The sequence below is a fragment of the Parasteatoda tepidariorum genome, chromosome 2 (genome assembly GCF_043381705.1).
Source record: "Parasteatoda tepidariorum isolate YZ-2023 chromosome 2, CAS_Ptep_4.0, whole genome shotgun sequence".
Classification (NCBI taxonomy): domain Eukaryota; kingdom Metazoa; phylum Arthropoda; class Arachnida; order Araneae; family Theridiidae; genus Parasteatoda; species Parasteatoda tepidariorum.
This window is the reverse complement of record NC_092205.1, coordinates 43505909-43522927: the sequence shown is the minus strand read 5'-3', so window position 1 is coordinate 43522927 and position 17019 is coordinate 43505909. Positions and strand designations below refer to the sequence as shown.

Here is a 17019-nt window from a genome sequence, read left to right as displayed (position 1 = left end):
ATATATATATAAAAAGTTTCATAGGAAGAAACTTTTAAGTCGTGTTACTGTTTTTATTCGTGTTGATTGATAGATAATTCCACCAAGTAATTAGGTAATTTTATGCATTTTCTTTTTAAATTTTATTAATTTTTATATTTTATTGATTTTTATATTTCTTTATATGCTGTTTAATTTGTGATATCAGGGTGTGCCTTTTAAATTAACTCTCCCAACTTAACGCCATACATGAAAGATCAATATTAATTTATGCTTTTATTTTTAACTGACTTATTTTTAAAATTAATCGAATAATATTTTTAATAATGAACGAATCTGCGTAATGATGTTACCAAGAATCAATTGCTGCATCTTTAAATTACAGAAGCATTTCCCTCTTTCTTTTTGATACGCACAGATACTGGCGTCATTTTTATTTGAATGAAATACCTCAAAAGCATCATGTAAATCAAGTGTAGCATATTCGTCATTAGAAACAGTAAATTTCGTGATTGGTCGCAACAGTGTTAATAGTTGTTGCCAACAGAGAATTTGAAATACAGCTTGATTTGAGTACTACGTAAGATAAAATATTAAAAAAGATGTGTCATAAGTTTATAGAGAAAACTACTTTTTGAACGTTTTAAAATTATTTTGGTTTTATCAGGGTGAAGAAAAATCTTTTCGTAAATAACGTGAAAGGCATATTCGTTTATTTTTCCTCTTGCATATGATACCGAAATATTAAATTTTAGTGATGCTATCGAAACTGATAAGTTAATTTTGGTTCTGATTATTAGTCCCTATTTTTCTAAAGAAGTATTATAAAATAAATTTTTATTGTCTTAATTATATATTGCTATACAGAATATTTTATCAAATTCAGCTAAAATCTTAGTCAAGAGTATTAAAAAAAATTCCTCTTATAAGCGAGGCGTGTAATTTGAAACTTAATTACAAAAGAAAAAAATTAATATTTTACTTAAACAAGCTCATCAAAATTATTCGAGAAGTGAATATTTATTAACGCGGTAAATTTTAGTTGATAGATTTCATTTGTTAAACTGAAAATATAACACATAAAAATACATTATGCTGCAGTGGCTCAGGGAAAAAGAATTTTCTCATCCTTATAGAACCAGGTCCGAACCCAGCGGTGGCTGGTTGACACGAATTCTACTCCCGGCTCATACAGATCACAGGGATAATGTAAAAATATCTTCGGTGGGAGACGGTAGAATACCCTTGCCATCAAGCTTACAGTGGGATATTTTCGTGTTTTTCCTCTCCATTAAACGCAAATGCGGGTTTCCTTAAAAAATTCCTCCCTGAAGGCTAACTTGTCCCAATGCTTGATCCAGGAGTTTCCTTGTCTTCTACGTTTTGTTAAAAATTACAAGACTACGGAGTTGAATATTGATAGTCGTAAACGCACAATTGTGTCTGCTTTTTAAAACGGTTATAAAATAAAAATATATAAAATAAATGAACACAATAAAGTGAAATAATGTCAAAATATTAACGATAGTAAGTTATCACTATGCATTTGAATGATTTTGTAATATTAATGTTTCTTAATCTTTTTGTTTACTTGTTTTTAAATTTTATTTCATTACATCAAACTTTGAGAAGGGTTCTCTAAATGGAATGAAATACTTTTAATTTTATTTTCAAAGATAGTTGATAAAGAAATGAAATAACTACTGTTGTTTAAATTACGTGTACAAATAGTTTTGTATAATTCTTTCACTAAGTGTATTTAAATGAAAATGGTATAACATAATATAATGTTAAATATTGATCAATAATAAATTTTTTTAAAAATTAGATTAGAATGCATAGAAAATGTAATAGATTTCTTTGTGTAAATAGATTTCATAAACTGTCTCTAGATATTCTTGAGTTTTTTGTTTTAAGTTAAGATAAAGTTTAGTGAATTTGGGATTCTAACTGTATTGAAACCTTTTGTGTTTTCTTTTTCTTTTTTATACCAGCAAAATACTCTCGTTTATTTAATTAAGCAAATAATGGGTTTTTCTGCGAATTTTTTTTATTGAAGTTCATAAATGGCTTTATGAGCCTTTATTGAAGCTAAAAAATATTTAAATGGGGTAGATTAAAATATAAATAAACGTTTTGTTACCAGGGAAACAAATGAGAAAATTATCTTAAAATTTCCAGCCATGTTTGTTTATAGAGAGAAAATTTATTTATTGGAAATTTTAAATCGTATGAAAGAAACGTTATGTTATGCTTGATAGTCAGTTAAAGGAAGACACGAAAAGTTATGAAAAAATATCCAGCTATTATAGGAAATATTACAAGGGTCTTAAAAATGAATGGTTTTAGGGTTTAATTTTTTCGTTAAGCGTTAATAATAGCGACCTCTTTTTTTATGAAACTATTGATTTCACTTATAAATTAGGAATAAAAAAAACTATAAAAAATATCGCATCAAATTACGGTAAAAAGTGCCTAGCACGTGCCGATATACCTTAAAATCCATTTTTACCGGAAAGTGTTACGGAACAAAGAATCTGATATACCATAATTTTTGCAGTAATAATTACCGTACATTCACTGAATCACTCAAATGAAATAAATACAGTACAAAAAAGGTATAATACTTTACGGTAAAAATGTATCTTGCGGTGAAAATTTTTTTTCGGATGATGCACTTCAAAGTGCCGGTACTTTATACCGTAATTTGATCTGAAATTTTTGGCAGTGTAGGCCAATAAAAAAACAATGTCTTTATTAATTATTGTTTTTTGTTAGTTTAAAAAATTAAAGCATGTATTCTCCATTATAATATCCGATAACTCTTTAAATTTTTATAAAAATAGCTATTTTAAAGTTTATACGTACACATATAAAAAATATCTGGTAAACCGTACTGTGTGGTAGTAATATTTCTGGTAAAAAAAATTCTGATTAATAAAACCATAATATATGATATTTAAATCATTCATTTGGGAATAACCATAAAACAAATCATTTCCATACTTTTTCAAAAATGGTTAATAAATAATCCTACTGGCTTAAAATATGTTACATTTCTGGGAAGTTTTCTTTGAAGCATTTTAATCTATCTGCAAACGNTGATGCAAGATTGGTATAATACTTTACGGTAAAAATGTATCTTGCGGTGAAAAAATTTTTTCGGATGATACACTTCGAAGTGCCGGTACTTTATACCGAAATTTGATCAGAAAATTCTGGCAGTGTAGGCCAATAAAAAAACAATGCCTTTATTAATTATTGTTTTTTGTTAGTTTAAAAAATTAAAGCATACTTTCTCCATTATAATATCCGATAACTCTTTAAATTTTTATAAAAATAGCTATTTTGAAGTTTATACGTACACATATAAAAAATATCTGGTAAACCGTACTGTGTGGTAGTAATATTTCTGGTAAAAAAAATTCTGATTAATAAAACCATAATATATGATATTTAAATCATTCATTTGGGAATAACCATAAAACAAATCATTTCCATACTTTTTCAAAAATGGTCAATAAATCATCCTACTGGCTTAAAATATGTTACATTTCTGGGAAGTTTTCTTTGAAGCATTTTAATATATCTGCAAACGATGTCTTTTTAAAAATAACACGACACGAAGTAAAACAATTCTGAATAACGTATAAAAAAAACTTTGTTACTATATTTCAGGTATAAAAATGTTTAAATGCGTTGCGTATACATTATTGATAGGTTATTTCAATTAATAGAAGACTTAGATTCGAATTGCGAGAAGTTAATGCATAGAGTAAGGATTATGGTGAAAAAATCCTCTTTTTAGTGTATCTCAAGACGTGTTTTGAGAAGCAAAACTGAATATAACAAAGGGATTTTTGTTTTCTAATACATTAGTTTTCTCTCTATTAAATAGAGAGTGATATAACACTTTTTGTCACATTATATCACAGTATTATTGACATAATACTTTTATGTCACTTGTCACTATCTAAAATGTAGTTATAAATAATACAAAATATGTAATTTAAAATTATACAATATAAAAGCTTTTAGAGAATTTTCAGAAATATAAGATTTTATAGTTTTTTTTGTACATAAACATTTAAAGTAAATATTTATCATTTTATATACAACTTAAAATTATATATGAAATAAATGCTACGAGGAGTTTGTTTGGCTTGTAGTGCAACTACCACTACAATAATACAATTCCAATTCATTAATATATAAGACGTGTTAATCTTGATGCAAGATTGCGGTCTCTAGAACTTCTGCGATGTCGTACACAGATCAATGTTTAATGACAGAAAATCGAGATGTAGTTTCAGACCCAGTCAACGTGAAAACACCGTGTAAGCTGGTAGTAGTAAATTGTTGTAGCATTGACCAAAGAACGTGATGATTGCATCGACCTTTCGGTAGTAGCATTTAGGCTCTGTCTGATCAAACAGTAATAGCGGCTTTTTGCGTTTGAACCCATTTGGTTGAAGCATGTTTTGCAAGTAGGGGTCTCACGAAACTTAACTCTACTGTCAGCCAATAGTTTCCTTCCGGTTAAATAAGTAACAGGGCCTGGTGATGCCAATTGCCTCATCAAAATAAGTAATCATACAAACAGCGAGATGTCTATTTCAAGCTAAAGTACAGCTGACTACTTGATTGCTGATCACTCTCAACTCCTTTTCCAGTCACTTTCACGTTTTTCCACATCGACAGTTCTTTTGTAGCACGATGGCAAAGTGCCATTTTCTCACTACTCCATTTTGGCTTCTTTCCCTTTATGTAACCAGTTTCTACGTATGTATCTACTACTACACGATGGATGGAAAAGGGGCCTATATTGGCGTCAGATGCCCAGTTCCTAAACAAAGAAGAAAGAGATGTACCTTAGGGTACCATTTGATAGATAAAGTATGACATTAGGAACTTGCAGACGTGGTCTGCATACGCCCATCTTGACAGTAACGCCCACTTCGATTTAAACATGTCTACTTAGATTGATGGCACATATTGAACTTGCTATTTTTGGCTGCGAAATTGTCCTCCTCAAGCTGTTGCTACTCAGTCTCGATCACACACCACTGGAGCTCGTACATATTCGACTGCAAAACAGGAGCGACCACGTACACAACGGAGAACTTGATATAGCTCTCACCAGCAGAGCTCAAAACTACTTCATTTGATTTATTATGCGTAAAAACTTATAAAGCTAGCATTAAAAAAATATTTTCTTCAGGTAAGAATAAATTTTTTTTTGCATATGCACTAAACAACGGTAAAAAAATTTCTATTGCCTAAAATAAAAAACCCTTTGAGGATTTTATTTAAAAGGCTATCAACTATGTTTTAATCTATTATTTTAAAAGCTAGTGAATATACTTCTGATTCAGGGATCAATGTAGTTAAAAAGCAAATTTTTAAAATTTTCTGAACTTGTCCTTGCGTAAAAACATGCATAAAAAATGAAATTCTACTTTTTTTTCACAGTCTGTAGTTCAATACACGTGTGCTATAAGCATAAATACTCATGAAAATTTGTGGACTATTTTAAAAACTGCATGAGATATCCTGTTTAAGGTGGAGTAAAATGTAAAAAAATCTGACTTTGAGAAAAACGCATTTAAAGTCTTTAATTCCTTTGTCAATCTACTGTTATCAATTTGCACAAAAACTGCTATAACTTGGTAAATAATACGAGTACACACGAAAGTAAAGTATTTTTAGAAAGCAAAGAGTACAGAGAGTTTAAATTTATAATAAACTCGATTTTGAAAATTTTGCCCGAAATCATGTTTTTGCCCATTGAATAAAACTTTTTTAGACACTTATATGAATAAAAAAAATGTTTTTTGACGTTTTTTTCGGAAATTTGTAAAAAAAATATATAACATCGATGATTGAGTGAAGACTTTCGCCAAACGTGTGGATGCTTTGCAAGGAATCACGCAATCAGTTCTTATTAGATAATCTGAATATTTCAGGTAACGTTAAGGAGGTAATATTCAGAGAAATAACTATAAAAAGATACTATTTAAAATGTTACCGATTTTTTAAGCAAAAAGAAATATAATCAAACATTTTTTTAAAGGCACATTCCTTTGTTTTTATGAAACTAGTTGTTTCCATGGAATATTCGCACCTGGAATGGGAATGTTGCTATATAAAAAAGTAGGTTGAAGAAATGGATATTGTTTTGTTTACTATTTTGAATAATAATCAAAACAATAGCAGGTCAAATATTTCTAAAGACAGAAAATTTAATTACCTTAAAAGTTGTGAACGTAAAATTTGTGATGGAAAATTGAGGACCTATGACTATCCATGGTTTGAGCATTTTTTGAGTCCCAATAAATAATATCACAATGATTTTTTTTTAAATTTTTTAACAGTTAAAATTTAAATAAATGAATTATTACTGATCAAAATAGCTTTGTTAAGAAATATATAGGCCATATTCTGATTGGAAAAATCTCACTTTTTGCAATACGCCGATAAGGCTCATGACAATAAATCTTATAAATGACGTCTGCAGTTTGCAAATAGCCGGACCTTGCAATTAGATTACGACTTATACATTATGCATTTTTTGATTTGATCACCTTTACATCTCGTTTAAAAAATCTTGTTATGTTTATATTTTAGGGAAATTCCAATAAAAGTACGAGCAAAATGCTTTAATGTAAATAGGAAAAAATATGATACCAAATAATCGTCATTTTAGTTATTCATATTTTGCTTAAAAATATACAAATTCGAATTTTTCTAATAATAAATTAAACTATTTACAAATTCACGTAATATGCTTATTCAAAAATTAAAAGATATGTTTTAGATTAAAAAAAAAGATAACTGCTTGTAACAAATTTCTTATTAGAACCAGGCACTGGGAAATGAGGGATGTCAGGAGTTAGTCAGTTTTTGTTTGACTTCACAATTAGTTTGAAGAAGCAATTGAATGTTGTATAATAAATGAGAAATAATATTGAATTGTGAATAATAAATGAGAATGCAATACGGAATTAAATAGTGAAGATTTTCAACTGTGAACATTTCCTGTCATTGTATTCAAGGATATTCATGTCCATTCTGAAAACAATTTAAAATTTAAATTCGTTTGTTGCTTCCTTTAACAATATAATAAATAATTTGCGTACTATTTTATAGTAGTGGAATGTTACACACCGTACTATAGTCGATTTTAAACGTTGCGTTTGCCGAGAGTATAAAAGTAGTAGAATATTGGCTATATAGCAGCTAGCTTAAAATAGAAACGCAGCACATTATAAGGTGATTACATTAATAAAAAGATTGAGATAGCCTGGTTGGTAGGCATTGGGCCTATGTTCAAGGGGTCGTGAGTTAATCCCCGTCAACCGAAGAGTCCCCCTGTAGTTAATGGTGACAGGTGCACGTTACATTTATAGAGTCACAAAGTCCTGCAAGCTCCCATAACAAATCAATACCCCTGGGGATACTGAATTGGAGATTAATCGTTCTCTGGTTTAGGTAAAAATTACGATCTGTTGATGAATGTATGAATGGATCTGCCTTTTAAAGCGGGTTGCGGCACCTGTGTGTGACTGAAGATGTACTCTTGGCCATAGATGGCGCCACTGAAAACAAGAGACGCACCCTCTGCCTTAAATTGGCTTGGTTTCGCAACACAGTCTTACTGGTTCATTGGCAAGTGACATTAGAAACAATAACATTGATAAAAAAACACAGTGCTCCCGTAAAAATGTGTTTTTTTGGGGGGGTGGGGGTGGTTTCTGAAGGATAAGACTCCACAATTTTGAATCCAATGATGTGCTGGGGGCAATAAGGTCATTATTGCGCTTTTCAGGCTTCTTTATTTCTTAGTCCATTGGTACCTATCGATATGGGATTCAAGCCGCCACCACGAATTGAACCCAGGTGCGATAGACCTGTGTCTTATTCAGTGCTCTGATCGCAGTTAGATTGAATTAATATAATTATTAAATGCATATTTAAAAACTAGTTTTTTAATTAATAGGATTTAGAGCTTATATTTAAAAGTGGATTATAGTATGAGCCAACTTCAATCTATTTTTAATCTATAAATAACTAAAAAGACATTCTAATTCTATTTAATTTTTTAAATTATGTATAATTTTGTACCATGAGTAAATATATATAATAGAAATTAAATTTCTTAGAAATCTAATTAAGTGATTTGAGAGTAATTTTTTTCTAAACTCTTTCTTGCCAAAGTAATTTTTTAAGTATAAAAAGTCTTTTTTTACTCCAACAGGTCTTTAAAAATTAAACATGGCATGAAAAAACAAAATAAATTTTTAAAAAAAAAATTGCTTTTCCATTTTATTGAATTCCAAACTAGGTAAAAATGTTTTTAATCTTTCTTATAAAAGAATTCTACATTTTGTTATATCTCTTTGCGTATGAAAAATATTACCCAGTCATAAAATTACGAGGCAAATTGATGTCATATAAGTTAACAATGTAAGTTAAAAGAACTCTGAAGACAAAGAATGTAATTGTTATGAAACCATCGAAGTTTTTATGCATCACAATTTACTTAATTTATGAGGAAATTGAGAAATGTTTTTTTTGAACTTCTGCATTAATAAGTCATTTGACAGTTTTCTCGAGACGAAGCTGTAGTATTTATCTCAAAATAAATTTTTAGTAAATTGAGTATATTTTGAAATGTTATGGGCTACGAATTAGTTTACAATTTTCTCATGATAATGCTCGTAAGCCCATTTGAATTCTTTTTTTTTTGGAAGAAGTAAAATAGGCTTTTAAAAGTGGTAAATAATTTTAGGAATTTATTCAGAGTCCATTAGAAATAAAAGGAAAGACTCCTTAAAAAATTTATTCATTCGTATTATTAGTTGGAATTAGATTTTTTTAATTATTCAAAGATGCAAATTATTCATGGTGAGACAGTTGTAACTTTTTGCTTAATGCTCCACTCATAGGAATTTTCAAATTTTTTTAAAAAAATAAATAAAGAATATCTATTAACTTCAAGATTTTATTTTAATTATTTTTCTTCCAATACTGACCTTAGTTCAAGTAGAGATATGGAAACAGTATTAGAATTAAATATTTTGCTCAAAAATAATAACTTAGTAACACAATACTCTTTAATAAAATATTTTAGTAACATTTCAATAAAATACTCTATACCTGTCATTTTGGGGAGCAAAATAAATATTTTTTTAAAGTTTGTTAATGTAAATCCTATCTCTTTATCCCCATAAAAGAAATTTCTAAACTAAAATTCAAAACTAAATTAGAAAATTCCATTTTGTAAAAATGAAAAATAAAGTACTTTTTTAATAAAATTTTTTATTTTTGAAACCAATTTTACAAGCAGTACAAAACAACTCCCACTTCTTTCCTGTTTTTAAATTTGGTAAGTTTAGGAAATGGTCAAAATATTGATATGAATTTTAGTTTTAAATATTGTGTGGGAGAATCGATCAGTTTAGGACAAAAAAGAGCTTTTAAGGAAATATTTAATTTCTTACGTATATGTATAAATAAACTCACCTTAGCTATATTTGCGAATATATTTGCTACACAATTTCTTTTACAGTTTTTTTGTCTTTTAGGGCCAAAAGCATCTTCTGATTAGCTATTTTAGCCTAAAACTCTTGTTCATTATAAAAAAAAATAGCAAACCTTTATTTTAAACATATTAAAGATAGCATTTGTGCACACATATTTCTCATAATATTAATATTAGAGGAGTAATATCAGGTAATATGAATAAGCATTGCATGGTATTTCTTTACATAGTTAAATTCTTTGGGCTTACTCAAGTTGTCAAGATTTATCAGTGGCTAAAGCATTGCAATGCTAATGTTCAATTCATGACATTGGTTACTAATTTCTTTTATGTACGAATTCAAACGGAGGTATGACTCAATGTTGTACTATTTATGTATGACTCTACAATATTAACTCCATAGCTATTTTCCATTTTTATCAATTTTTATCAACAATACAGATTTAAGTATTATATTCGACAATAGTACATTATTACTACCTTCGTATAGAGTTGTTGTTTGATGAAAGATTTGAAACTTATTAAATTTGCGAATTAAAAACATAACTGTACTAAGTTAAAGATTGTAGATTTTCCCTCTTACACAACCTAATTATAAGTAGCCAGCATAAGATGAAAAAAATTAATTTTCAAGTTAATCCAGCTTGTTATTTTCTCGCTTTTTATTTTGTAATTTCATACGCACTTAACATAACACTTGAAGCTAAGCGCTGATTTTTCTAAGGTCCAAAAAACTAACAATTTGAAATATGCAGTAGTAAAAAAGTCATTATTAATTACTTATTTTTGGTTCAGAATTAATATTTAGAGGGAATAATAATAAATAGTAATATAACTCTCGAGCCTCGTTTGTTTAGTGGTTAAGGCGCTAAACTGTTATTGTAAAGAACTGTGGTTCGATCCCCAGCGACGGTTTGGAACCTTAACGCAGTCAGTGACCATGAACCCCTGGCTCACAGTGGGCTGTTACAGGAATACTTAACATTTTTTTTAATGTAACTCATTGATTACATTCCTGTTTTTGTTTAAATAATAGTATGTATATGTCGCATTATTTATGTTTGTGGTTCGAAACTAACTGTCGGCAATAACTCAGGTGCAGCTAAAAGTCCAAAATCGGACATTCATTTAGTTACAAATAAAAAAATCCGAATGGAACGATAATTTTCAAATAAGAGACTCAAGTTGGGCAATCATTTTGGAAATATGTTTACAAACGGTTCATTCATTAAAAAACTGTTTAATTCAATATTTGCATTGCTCTGTGGCGTTTTTGTTAGGTATATTTTCAAAGGAAAGCCACATGTACAGTCAGTGACAATGAAATAAAAACAAGAAAAAAATATAAACCAAAGCAACTCAAATTAAAAAGTCATACGAAAAACTAAGTCATAGTTGATTGAAGAGTTTTTCGACGACACTCTTTAAGGTTCATTTCTAATTTGGAAATTGCTTTTTTTTCTTCTAAATTTTCTAAATTGTTTCTAGTTTATAAGTTTGTCCAGCGAAGAGAGAGGATTCCGTTGGATCTCATAAATACCACATCGGAATAGTAAAAAATAATATGCTCTACTTACAAATTGAAGACATCAATGGTAGAAAGTTATAATCAAATCTTATAAAAATTTCACTTCCCTTCTATAATTTTTTTCATCTCTTAAGTGTTCTGTTCGTGAATCTGTTATGTTCGGTAAAAACCCAGTTACTTAATAAAGCATACAGTATTTATTTTCGATCGCAACAGAAAATGTTCAACGGAATATAACGAGAACATTGGTATCGTGAAAATGATATATTGATTCAACTAAATAATGAATATGATGCGCAATATGCAGTTTCACTGAATTTTTCCATATGCGTAACAACACCTACCGATTTCTTATTTTCTAATCAAGGATACCAAAAATAAATTAAAACAATTATTAAAAATCAAATTCAAAACCAACGGTTAACTTAAAATGAAGCATAAAACATTTATTTGAGGTCACTACAGAAAATAATTATCGGAAAATTACGGGATATCAATATATCATAATAATATATTGATTCAACTAAATAATGAATAATATATGCAATATTCCAATTTCACTGAATTTTTTCATTTGCATAACAACTCCTACTGATTTCTTATTTTCAAATCAGAGATATCAAAAATAAATATTAAAAAAGGATTTGAAATCATATTTAACCCCCTCCCCAGTTATTTAAATAAGCATAAGACATTTATTTTCCATCACAACATCATATTAAAAATTGCTATTGATAGATCAAGTTTCATACGCAACCCATAACAACTCCCACTTATTTCCTATTTTCAAATCGGAGAGTTATTGAATTTCTATTATTGGTATTTCATTTCGGCGGCAGTTCCTTTCTTATCTCTTCTCCTCCTTATCTTTCAGACATCAAAATTAACTCTCAGAAAGACTAAGAATTCAACAACAACGGAATTTGGTGCTCTTCGTTGTAACGAGCTATTTTTAGCAACGAACGCCGACAGAACCACATAAAAGAACACAGATTTAACAGCCTGTTGATCTTGACCGCTAAATCATTATGGGGTTTCGATTTCTTCTCCACACCAATAAGGATAAAGTACGTCACTACAGAGGGCTTAATACGGCCGCTGCGTTCTTTTTCCCTCTTTTTTTTCCCCAAAGGGATTCATCTCCTTTATATAGCATCAAAATCCGAAAATAGCTATTCGATTCGACAAGATTTATACGATACTTTGATAGATATATTTTGAGAGATTATTAAGGGTTGTCGAGCATTGCTCTGATGACATGGCAATATTTGATGACGCAGTTAGTTGAACGTTGGGGTATATTTGAGGACTTTTGTCTCAAAATGACTTGAACTTCTTCTTTTTTGATAGATGATTTCATGAGAGTTTGTGGACCTATCTTCAGGTATTTTCTTTTTGCTTTTTTCTTAAAAATCCTGCCAGAATTTTAATATATTATTTTTCGTAAAAATTATGCATTTATATTTTGGTATTTTCTCATAAAAATTAACTTTATTTTAGTAAGAAGAACATGAGTATGTTTAAGAAATATTTAGAGTTTAGTGAGGCATCAGATTAAATATGATAATTTTATGTTTGATGGTAATATTTTTAATTAGGAATATGGTAATATTTGGAATGATGAGATAAATTTTGTGTATATTTTGGGACTAAAAATTTTGGCTCAATGTGTAATAGGTTTGGAACTTATCATATTTGAGGTATGATTTTATTGCAGCTTAAGGTTTTATCTTATACATTTTTATGTTTGATGGTAATATTTTTAATTAGGAATATGGTAATATTTGGAATGATGTGATACATTTTGCGTATATTTTGGGACTTAAAATTTTGGCTCAATGTGTAATAGGTTTGGAACTTATCATATTTGAGGTATGATTTTATTGCAGCTTAAGATTTTATCTTATGAATTTTTATGCTTGATGGTAATATTTTTAATTAGGAATATGGTAATATTTGGAATGATGTGATAAATCTTGTGTATATTTTGGGACTTAAAATTTTAGTTCAATGTGTAATAGGTTTGGAACTTATCATATTTGAGGTATGATTTTATTGCAGCTTAAGGTTTTATCTTACGCATTTTTTCATTTCAAAAAATTAATGCTAGGATATTTTAGATTGAAAAATAAAAATAATTCAAGTAGTACAGTAACAGAGAACGTTGATAAAGTACAATGCTTTTATTGCTTTAATTTTCTTTCCTTTTCTGTTTGTTTGTAAACAAGCATTTGATATTTATTAATAATGCTTGGATATTAGTCTTATGCTTTTGTATTTTCTTAGAAAATCAATGATTGTTCATTCAGCTTAAGATAACTGGAATAATGTAACAAACTCAACAGTAGAGAATTCTAGTTAAAAACGCATTTTCAAAGATTATCTGAAATTGAATATTTTTAACTGTTAAATTTTTATTTTTATAATATTTATTTATAACTCATTTGTGTAGCTATAAATTCTCTGTGTAGACATTAGAGATACGATAGTTTCTTGTGGTTGCTTCTTTTTTTCAGTACTACACTAAAAAAAAGCTTAATTCAAGCTTAACATAAGTTTTGAGTTTTGTGATCATCAGCTGAGGATTTCAGGAAATAAAAGAAAACAATCAAGGGCTATATTTGCATAAACGTAGGTAACAGTGAAGGTTCGCATGAGATCAAGAAGAGAGGCCAACATGGGAAATCTATTTTGTCCTCTGTGGTACATGTTCGATCCTTTTACCGTTTCTAATCGAGTTTATCTGTAGTTATAAATACAGAATTTATAAATTTTATAATTTATAAGCACATAAGTGTAAGTTTATGGCCAAGTAAGCAAAATTTTGAAAAACACACACGCTTTCCACCAAAAAAAATGGTCGTAAAAATGAAATTGATATTAAGCAATATGCTGACAGAATTTATTTTTTATAAATATGATATATATAATATTTAAGCAATTTATTTTTTATAAATATAATATATATAATATTTAAGCATAACATAACTAGAAAAAAAATGGGTCGCATATTTTTTCGGGCATTGAATAAAGTTCTGGGATAAAGCGAGGATTATATCGCTTTTCCACTGCCATTTATCATATTTGCAGTTTTCAATTAACTAATTGCAATGAATTAATTGACATTAATTAATCACTATTAATTTATTAATTTTATTTTTTATTAATTGATTTTTATTAAATAATTTGTATTAATTAATATTCATTAATTGTTATAAATTAATTGTTAATTACATTTAACCACGATATTAGAACAATAAAAAGTCGTAATTTAAAAAGTGTTTCCAATTTGTTTTCTCAAATTGATTGAAATTCAAAACAATAATTAATTTTAATATTATGCTATATCCCTAAAACTAATTTCAAACTTTAAATAATATTTGCAATCTCTACTTGTGCATATAAATTTTTGTAGTTGCTTGTGGGCATGAAACTAATAATATTTATTAGCAAAAGAGTAATATCATTTTGTAAAATTTAAAATTTCAAATGAACACTTAAACAGATCTCGATAAATAACACTGAATAAATTTTTTGCTGCATTTGCAAAAATACTCGATCTTGTCTAATTTGGGTGTAAAGATTTCAAATCTGAAATTAGTTTTGCTCCTAAACATATACATTTTTTTCACATAACATTTTTAGTCCATTTTTTGTCAAAATGTACAAGTTTAAAAACGTTATATATAGCAGGGGGTCACGAAAATGTTGCTGCAAACTTCTAGAGGAGTAGGGATACATCATTCGAATTAAAAATTTTATAGAAATTCCTGTCCGGAAACTTCGCCGCTAGGAATGATTCCCTATTGTGAATTGATAGCCGCATATGACGGCATTTCCTAGCATGAGTTTCTGAGAAATTTTAATTCGAATAATGCTCCTTAATCCCCCTTGAAGTTAGTCGCAATAATTCCATGACCCCTTTTTATGCATAACGTTTTTAAACTTATGCATTTTGACAAAAAATGGACTAAAAAATTGCAATTTAAAAAACAAAACGGTAGCTTAGAAAGATAAACTGATCGCAGATTTGAAATCCACCTTACGAAAGTATCTAGGATCCGGGAAAAAATCTCCAGTAGCAGAAAAAAAAATTGTTCCACAGTGTAATAGTTTAAAAGATGTCTTTTACTAAAAATATTAAGTTATCTTAATTTTGTATTTTACCTTATATGTACCTCGAATTTAAAAATGAAATTGAATCTTTTAGTTGAAAATTATTATTGAAATTTGCGATTATTCATTGAAATTAGTTTAATAAATAAGTTTAATTTACTACCTAGTGGCAGTTAAACATTTTATTTTACTCTTAGGTTGAGTCGAACATTGTCTGGACCACGACGATGCAATAAGTGCCAAAAGATGGTTTATTTTTCAGTTTATCGGTGCAAACAGTGCGGGTAAGTTATTTTCAATTCTATAATTATTTAGTCATTTACAAAAAACAATTGTGAAAAGATAGGTTTCAAACACAAAAGCATATTTTTTAAGTAGTAATTAAGAACTAACAAATTATTATATGGTATAAAAAATTTCCTTGTAATTTTTTATGTAATTTTTTTGCATCAGTTTCAACAAATTTAAATAAATATTTGAAAAATAAACAACTTACGATCTAGTATTTATTCAGAAAATACTTATTTATTTTGTGTGGATAATTTCCGATGTTTCTTGGGATTTCTTTTTAAACACCGGCTGCAAATAATTACATTGGGTCAGTACCCCGATTGAAGTTTTTGGAGCTCCCTCGTAACTGTTATGACGAGGCCGTTCGGAAACAAACAGAAAAGTTTAATCAGTTTTTATCCTAAGAGAAGAGTGGAGAAATTATTTCCTTCTCTTTTTTCTGTAAATAAATTAATTAACTTTGGGTAGATTTCAAATGTTTTGAAAACAAACTTTTCATTTTAATACAAAATATTTCCCAATACAGCACCGATAATATTTTTTGTCATTTTTTATCAGATAAATATTCATATAAAATATACATTTAGAAGTTTATAATTAGATTGGCTCCTTTTATTTCAAATGATTAAACCGTATTTGGTAGGAATGTTTCCTGAATTTAAACTTTGAATTGTATTTTTGATTATTGAAATTCTTTGAGATTTGACTTTTTACTGTAGTTTAATTTGCTGAAACGTATATTTTAAATATTAATAAAAGAATTATTATTAAATAAAAAGCAATGACGTCACATGAAAATTATGAATAGAATCAACTTAAAAATCAAAAGTTAAAAGATTAATAACTGTTAAACGATAAACTTCTCAAAAGTTGAAAAAAATTTCAGCGGGCTTCGTGTCGCGGAACAGACGCAGTTTAGTATGATGATCATTTCAACGAAAAAACTTTAAAAAAAACATGATTCGTTTCGTTACGTAAATATGTTTTCCACTGAATCTTCTTTCAAATGTACTTGTGACATTATGGCATTATTATTTCTTCAACTAAAAATATCTATTTTTGTTATACTTATAATTGCATTAAGTACGATTGAAATAACTTAAACGATATCTTATTGAAAGTGTTTGGTTATATGATGTCCTATTTTTTTTTAAGTAAATTAACTTTATTAGAATAATAAGGAATTTTTAATAACAAATCTTAAAAAACGTGATCCAATTTCGGAAAGACTGAATAATCTGCTTAAATGGGATATTTATTTATTTCAATAGTAAAATTTTTAAAACGTTAAATTTTGCTTTCTTAAAAATTTGTAGTTTAAAATAGTAGATTCACTAATTTTTGAGTTACGATATTTAGGTATTAGTTGTTTATTTCAGATAATACAATAATTATATAATATCATTTTTTTTCATTGCATTTTTATTTTTTATAGGGAATTAACGCATAAGCACTGTTTGTATCATACCAATCAAGTTTGCAAACCAGGTGTTTCAAGTGACGGTGAAGGAAATAGTTTGCCACCCCTCATAAAACCTAGTAAGTGCTTTTTTTCTGAATT

General features: G+C 28.2%; 1 protein-coding gene across 1 annotated transcript in view; it reads left to right on the top strand.

Annotated features, from left to right (window-relative positions):
• LOC107453322 (kinase suppressor of Ras 1) overlaps positions 1–17019 on the top strand; it is a 39494-nt gene that overhangs the window by 1139 nt on the left and 21336 nt on the right. Inside the window, exons 2-3 of the mRNA XM_043042674.2 lie at positions 15365–15451; positions 16894–16997. Coding sequence (XP_042898608.1) covers positions 15365–15451; positions 16894–16997 — 191 coding nt within the window. The remainder of the gene's footprint in view (positions 1–15364; positions 15452–16893; positions 16998–17019) is intronic.